Here is an 8248-nt window from a genome sequence, read left to right on the forward strand (position 1 = left end):
CTATCTGCTACATGATTAGTCAGGAGTAACCTGGCTCATCAGCCTCCCCCTTTTTCCTCTCCTGACTCTATTCCTAATTCCCTGTAAAGCACTCAGTATTCCCTCTGTCTGCACCAGAATGGGCCATATCCCCCCAACACTCCTGTATCACCCCGTGCTGCCTGTTCACTCTATTCTACTCCCTTGCTGATAGGATGGGAAAGTCAACTGGATGGCAATGATACAGGGGATGGCTAATGATGATGTAGCATGATTTCCTGTAGGAAAAACAGAAGTGGGCCTAGATAGAATGACCATTCAAAGTAGCAGTGATGAAGAATGCTGCTTCCTGACAGAGAAGTGATGAACTCAACATACAGAATGAGACCCACATTTTTAGTCAGAGACAGTACAGAGATCTCTTTTGCTTGACTATGCACAGTTGTTACAGATATTTTTTCTCCCCCCACTCCCCAGTGAATGGAGGCAGGAAGGTGAGAAAATGAATGCTTATTAATTGGAAATCATATTTAATTTTTTAAAAAGAAGTGGCTCTGGAGTATTTGGCTCAAATGTAAGAAAGCCCAAGGCAAATCATGGATTATCAGGTCATTGACTTTGTGCAAGCAGGTTATGTACAGGGAAGGGAGGCCAGAGGTAGCACTCATCCCCAGGGGAGTAAAAGTAACAAGACCTTATACCGTGGATACTGGACTTTTGTCATTCCGATAATTAAGTATTTCTTAAGAAAAGAGAAAGAACACTGCATTTCATTAGGCTTGTTTTTTATTAGCCGAAATTAATTGTAAGAACAAGAAAAGGTTTCGGATTCCACTAAGCCAGCGAACTTGAAGGGTTTTGAACTTCACTGACAGAAGAAACCATGAGGATCCATTGAGTTGTTCTGATGTGGCCGTTTTATTTGATTATTTTAATGAAGGGGTATCTATCATAGAGATACAGTAAGAAGAAGATGACAATGGTTCTCTTGATTTCACGGATTCGGCCATGAGTATTGGCTTGTGGCACACTCTCCTTCCCCCAGATCGTGCTGTAATGTGTTTTGTTCCGTAACATTCCTGAGGTCCCCAAATGGCAGCGTCTGACTCTGTCCTCCACATTGACGTGCACCAACAAGAGGCTGAAACTTTGAAAGAACTTGAGGATAGTGGGTGACACTGGCCCTGGGAAACGCTGGCTCAGAGGGAGACCACCAGGGGGCAGAGTAGAGATGCAACAGGCTTCCACTGAGGAGTTGGTACCCCAGCGTGACTTGGCGTAGACAAGGAACTGGAGGAACTGTACGAATGCCTTGCAGATCAGGATTTCCAACCAATCGAGGAAACCCATAGCCAAGGTGAAGAGCAGTTGGTACTGAATGGCCCTCAGAATAATGGCGTAGGCATTTTTCTGGAACAATACAACGAAAACATAGTAACCCCAGTGGCAAAGTCTGAGCAGGGCCTTGCCTGGATGTTTCCACGCATATATCAGCATCCACCAGGTACCTGTGATTGTCCAATAGAGCAGAATTTTAGTAAAACTCCAGAGCCGAGGACATAGCACAATTAGGATCTGCCACAGGTTCAAGAACATGGGGACCAGTACTAACACGCAGAACTTCTTAGCCAAGATGTAAAAGAGAACTGCGGAGGAAAAAGCCAGGTAGATCAGGCACTGTGAGGTCCTGCAGCTTATAACAAGTAAGGTCTGGAAAAAGCAGCAAACTCTGATCATAAATGGAGATTGCCACTGATCCAGGGCCCATCCTCTGTGGGATATCATCCCCTTGGAGGGGGAACTGAGCCCCTCCCGCCTGTGCTTTTCAGTGTCCAACCTTTGGTCTTTGGCAGGCAGGAGCCTATACTGAGGCCTTCAGCTTGCTCTGCTCAAGATATCTGTTCCGTCAGCTGACCTAACAATCGGTGATCTCATAAAGCCACAGGAAGTGACATCATTCTGTAGGATTAAGCACAGGGTGGGCCGCAAGTCAGGAATAGTTCATAACTCCTTTATTTATTTATTTTTTTGGTTTTAGTTTACAATACCATATCATTATATACAGTATATACAGGAAATGAATTTACATTAGGTGTGGAAAATCAAATCTCACAAATGGCGAAAAATAAAGAAAAAACCATTTTCAAAAAGTTCTTAAAACATCAGACCCCTTTGTGACTTGTGACCCAGCCTATATTATTACTATAAATGGTAAAAATGGGCTTTCAAAGTAGCATGTCCTCAATGTCCATCCTGTGTGTGATCCTGGAAGAGTCTCTGGTCTTGTTTCCTGACATAATATACAGGATGGCGCGGAGCCATGACTCCAGATTGGGGCTCTTTACCTTTTTTCCTCACAGACCCTTTAGCAGGGGTCAAAAGCTTGACCAAATACATAGAACTACAAAGGGAAAAAAATATATTGAAATACACCTAATAAAACAAACCAACAAGTTACTTCCAGGTTATGAATTATTCCTGCCCTAGGCTCTGTGCCCTACAAATTCAACCCACTCAAGGGAAAGGAAATAAGCATTTATGTAGCACCTGCTATGTGTCAAGCACTGCATTTGACTACTTTTGGGGATTTTTTTTTACAAATATGATCTCTTTTGATCCTCACAGCAACCCTATGAAGTTATGATTATCCCCATTTTACACTTAAGGAAACTGAGGCAAAGGTGAACTGACTTTGCCCAGGATCAGACAGCTAGTGTCTGAGGCTGGATTTGAACTTAGGTCCTCCTGACTCTAAAGCCCAGTGCTCTATCCACTGTGCCACCAGACAGATGTCTGCGGTTTTATATGATATGTCCCAAACAATCCTTGTACCATCTTCAGAAAATAAACTATTGCTTCTATGATGTCTTAAGGTCACCAAAGTGCTTTTTTCATGAAAGGGCTGGGGTGTAGATCATTCTCATGATTTAACTAATAAAGAAACTGAAGATCCTAGAGGGTCTGGTGTTTTGTCCTGGGGCGAAGCCATGAGAGTCACTGCTCAGCCGGGGGCCAGGCTAGAAATTCAGGGTTTCCTGACCCAACCTCCATTGTTCTTTGTCTGAATCACCGATTACATAAAACTAACCCTGACAACTACCAATAACATTTGTTTCTTCCAAGCCAAAGGAAGAAAGCAGCATCCAAATTCTGCATCCTTGACTTATCTATACTACTGTAGGTAGACCATAAAACCTCTCTGGGGTTCCTCATTTGTAAATGAGGGGATTGTCCCAGATGACTTTTGACATCCTTTTCAAGCTCCAGATCCAGGGTCCAGTGATTGAAGAAGATTTACCTGCATGAATGAGACCTAGAAAGTCTACTCAGTAGCACTAAATGGAGCAAGGGTATTTTACTTCACATTTTTCTATCCCTTCCCTGCTGACAAACCCGGAGTCCTGCCTTCCCACTGGGCTGTTTGTTTGTTTGTTTGTTTGTTTGAAGAGGGATAATAATTAGAAGATGGTTGATAAGATACTTGGAAGGATATGCGAATCAAAGAACAAATAAGGTTCCTCGGAGAACAGCTGCTTTTAAAGATGCTCAGATTTTGTTTCAGAATAGGAATCCTCTTCTGTTGGGTTATAGCCACTGCACAGTGTATTATGAAAACATGTTTTGAAAACAAGCAGCTGAATTCAGTCAACGAAGGGGTTGGTAACGGGTTCCTAATGAGCTGTTCTCAAAGTGGCCACTTACTTGCTTTTTTACTCAAAAAGTTTGTTGTGTTTGTGTTTGGTGTGAGTGTGTGTGTGTGTGAGAGAGAGAGAGAGAGAGAGAGAGAGAGAGAGAGAGAGAGAGAGAGAGAGAGAGAGAGTAACCAGCCATAAATTTGTCTTCAGGATGGATGTGGCGACTCTTTTCAGCAAAGGGAGATGTGCAATAACCCGGATATTCCCCTCTAACACTGTTAAGTACTCAAGGCGCATCTGTACCTCTCTGAATGGAAATTCTCTTGAGACAAATGCCTCTTCTTTTCAAGCTGGTCCTGGATTCCTCTGTTTGTCTGTCACAATTCTCCATACAACGTACACGGTTCAGTGACTTTTAAAGAGCAATATTTCTTCCCCTACCTCATTCCATGACTATCCGAACAATAGAGCTACACAACCAAAATATCTTGTCTTTAAACTTGAGATTTTTTTCAGTTGGGTGGAAAATAAAACCTGTGGACCTCCCCCCTCCCAAACATTCAGATAAGTCCATTGTGAGAGCAGCATTCTAGGGACTCCAAGAATTCGAGACTTTAATTCACTATTGACTCCAAAGCCATTTGTCCAGATCGGTTTTTTGTACAGTAAACACTACTTGCAGACATGTTTTCTTATTTCCCAAGTGTCCAGACCCCAATCACCGTACAACTGCTGTCTGACTCAAACTAATTCAGTCTGCTTTCCTGTAGCCTCCAACTTAACGAAATGACAGAATTCTGGCAGCTCGGAGTCTGGGTTGGGAGGGCCCGATTTCAGCGGGAATGTCACAGGTCATTTTACAGCAGACAAGCCACAGACAGATTCTGGAATCTGGATGCCCTGGGGGTCTACAGCACAGCTCCATATCAGATAGCTCCCCTGGGTACTTTGCTGAGTATCTATCTTGTGGACAGATAGAGAGGCTTGCTGTTTTAAAAAAAAAATCCCAGGTAACCCATGAATACTGTTCTGAAGGCCAAGGGAAATAGTCCTCAATGTTTAGTTACTTCCTTAAATCTTACAAACACACACACACACACACACACACACACACACACACACACACACACCCTAAGCTCTGCACAAAACAGCTTCTCATTAGACATTTGTCTATGATGCTGCGTATAGAAATAATATAAAAACCCTAAGAGTTATAAGGGGTTTTTTTTAAGTTTTCTTAGTCGTTCCCATTTATACTCCCTCATATACACCCAGTGAGCCTTCTCTTGTAACAAAGGAAAACAGTTAAGCAAATCTATAAATTCATAGCAATCCTATGGTCATCCACCATCACATACAACAACACTCTGCACCCATTGCACTGACCCCACCTCTCCAAGGAAAGGAGGGCAGGGAGCACATTTTCTCATCTCTCCTCCAGGATCAGAAGATCTCAAGCTGGCAAGGCACCTCAGAGGTTATCTAAGTCAAACTCCCTTATTACAGAGAGAAGGGAGTTGAGCTGTATATGGTCATATATAGTATTCTGTGTAATTACATCACTTGACAACTTTTGCGATGTGTAGCTTGGCTGAAGTCACTTTTTATAGAACGATTAGATGACACAATTCGGATAGGGATAGGTAACATGATGGATAATAGAATTCACATTTTTAAAGTGATCTCAACAAGCTGGAATAATTCATCTGATCAGTTGGAATTTATTAGGGATAAATGCAAAATCTTACATTTATATTCCAAAACTCAAAGAAGCTAGAAAGTTAGGGGGTGGAGTGTGTGTGTGTGTAGGGGGGGGAATTAGGGTTAGTTGATTACAGCTTCAGTGTGAGTGGTGTGGCACAGCAACCAGAAAAGCTTTTGTAATAAATGTGATCTTCAGGTGAAGACGCCTTGTGTCGCAGGGAAGAAAGCTGGCAGGCCCATGGCTCACAGATCATTGATTAGCTGGTTTGTGTCTATGAAAGGCCAGCCAGGATGGTGAGAGGAACTGGAAATCAGGCCATATGAGTGTGATTTGAAGGAACTGGGGCTGTTGATCCTGAAGAAAAAATGACTTCTTGGGGGGCCGACAGGGGGGAGGGATACAGGGATATCATATTTTTTCAAGTATGTGAAGGACATCATCAAGTGCGATTAGACTAACTTTGCTTAACTACGCCCTAAGTGTTCCTAACTGCAGGTATCATGATTTTGGCTCCATGATGAGGAATAGCTTCTGTAAGAGAACTAGTCAAACTTGCCTTTGAAAGCAGTAAGGATTCACCCTCATTGGAGAATTACCAGGGATCAAAAATGGATTTCATGTGATATTCTACTTTGGTAGCTAGATGGTACAGTGATGGCAGAGTAAGGATAGAGTGCTGGACTTGGAATCAGGAAGACCTGAGTTCAAATCCAGCCTCAGACACTCTGAGGCTATTCAACCTTGGGCAAGTCACTTAGCATGTTTACCTTAGTTTCCTCAACTGTAGAATGGAGATAATAATGGACCCTATCTGGCAGGCTGTTGTGAGAATCAAAGGAGATATTTGCAATGTGATTAACATGGTGCCTAGCTAGCAATTATGATTAGGTGTAAAGGTCATCTGGAGACATCTGGGGACATCTGGGGACATCTGGTTCCTTTGATTACTAGGGAATCCGGGTGTCAGGACTCTTTAGGAGAAAAAAGCGTTAGATTGCAGTCTCCATGAGCTATGACTTTGGCACTTTAGAATATGTGTGCAAATATCATTTAAAATTGTGACCCCAGAAGTGTGCTACAGACACTATTACCCTAATACAATTAAGGGGCACAGAATAAGAAAGGGTGTATGAACCAGAGCAGGAATTTAAACACATTTCAGGGCAGAGTTAGGACTACTTATGTATTCTAAGGGCCCTTAGCCAAGGAAATTGGGGGGCGGGGAGTGAGTGAGAAGCATTTACTCCAACCTCTGAAAGATAATAACATTTCATACAACACCACATTTTCGTTGTTTCCTGGGGGAGTTGCTTTATTTCTCAGCTATCCAAATTTCTCCCATATTTGTAACATGTTGTAATTTTCTCCCCCGACATGATGGTCTACAGTGTTTCAGTCCAATTTCAGTTCGGATCCTGTCATCTTTCTATAGATCTCCTTTATATCGTCACAGGCGCTCTCAAAGTGCACGGAAGCATCGTAGCTGGTCGTTACGAAGATCTGACTTTTGGTCCCCAAGTCAGTGGGCACGTGGAGGTCACTTACGGAAAAGAATTTTTGCTCAATGGGCTCCAAGAGCTCCAGAGCCAGCTGGATTTCTTTTTCGGGGTCTTTACTCTCCACAGCTGTGCTCACTATGGCGATGTATTTGCCCTGTGTGGCCACGTTGTGGACAGATGAAGTGAGGAAGATGTAAATGTCCGATCTGCGGTTTGTCTGGGCGGAAGGGATGATGATAAGTCCCGAGTTGGCGCCATTGGTGTTTTTAACCGGGTGGCTGAGAATGCAGATGGCCCTGATGACCTGGCTGACCTTGTTCACTCGGTCTGGCACATAGCTGGGGTCGCATACCAGCTGCTTGCACCTTGTGATCTGGCCCTCTGACCTGATGCCCACCACTCGGCCGTCCCTGATGAGTATCTCGTCCACCGGTCTGTTCATTAAGAAAACGCCGCCTTGGCTGGAAGTCACACGGGCGAAAGCCTGTGCCAGCTCTCCGATCCCAAAGCGTGGGTAGAGGTAAGGGCTCTTTCCGTTCTTGGCCAGGGAAAACGTGTACAGTTGGATCTTCTCCAGGGTCTCGACGCAGGGGTGGTCCAGATAGCTGTTGGTTCGACTTAGGGCCAGCGCGTGTCCAGCAAAGTCCGTGACATCTTGGCCCAAGTCGAATCTCTGGAAGAGATCTTTAAAGGTCGTCTTCCAGGGATCCACCCCTTCGTATGTCCGGGGGTCCTGCTCGTTGAAGTTAAGGGCGTACATGAAAAATTTGCGGAATCGGCGTTTCTCGAAGAAGCCCATGAGCCCGGAAGCCAGGGCCTCGATCTCGGTTGAGGGCACTTTGTGAAGCCGGCTGCCCTTGTATAGGTAGCCGGCGTCCACCACGCGGAAGTCCAGGAAGCGCAGCGCATCCAAGTGGGTCAGGATTTTCACCAGCTGCCCGCTGGCCATGAGGAACTTGGGCAGCAGGTCCACCTTCCAGGCGCGCCCGCGGCCCATGGTGGCAGGGGGCGAGCCGGGCACGTTGAAGTGGCGGTAGGCCATGTCCAGCGGGCTCAGCGAGGCACTGTCCCCGCCGTGCTGGGCGCTGCGGTCCACGTGAAGCACCTTCTTTCCGAGCGAGGCCAAGAGGCTCCCGAGGGCGCACTCTTTAAGCCCGGTGCCAAGGATGATGACGTCATAGTCTTTATTCATGGCGCTGCAGAGGTGTGGCTGGGGAAGAGGAGGAAGAGTAGCAGCAGGAGGAGTGAGGAGAGGAAGGAGCGGAGGATGGATAGATGGCGGAGGAGAAGCAGAAGGGCTACGAGGAGGACAACAACGACGACGACGAGGAAGACGCTGAGTCGAGTGAAGAGAAAGGTGTGGAGAGGCTACGGTGTGGAAGGACGACGACGAGGACGACGAAGACGACCACAGCAAGGATGACAACGAT

At 45.3% G+C, this 8248-nt stretch overlaps 1 protein-coding gene across 1 annotated transcript; it reads right to left on the reverse strand.

Moving 5' to 3' along the window:
• Positions 1 to 6711: 6711 nt before the first annotated feature.
• On the reverse strand, positions 6712 to 8010 carry LOC122733960 (rab GDP dissociation inhibitor beta-like). The gene has a single exon (XM_043974655.1). The coding sequence runs from the start codon at positions 8008 to 8010 to the stop codon at positions 6712 to 6714; it is 1299 nt and encodes a 432-aa protein (XP_043830590.1).
• Between the last annotated feature and the right edge of the window lie 238 nt (positions 8011 to 8248).

Source organism: Dromiciops gliroides, chromosome X, assembly GCF_019393635.1.
Source record: "Dromiciops gliroides isolate mDroGli1 chromosome X, mDroGli1.pri, whole genome shotgun sequence".
NCBI classification, from domain to species: domain Eukaryota; kingdom Metazoa; phylum Chordata; class Mammalia; order Microbiotheria; family Microbiotheriidae; genus Dromiciops; species Dromiciops gliroides.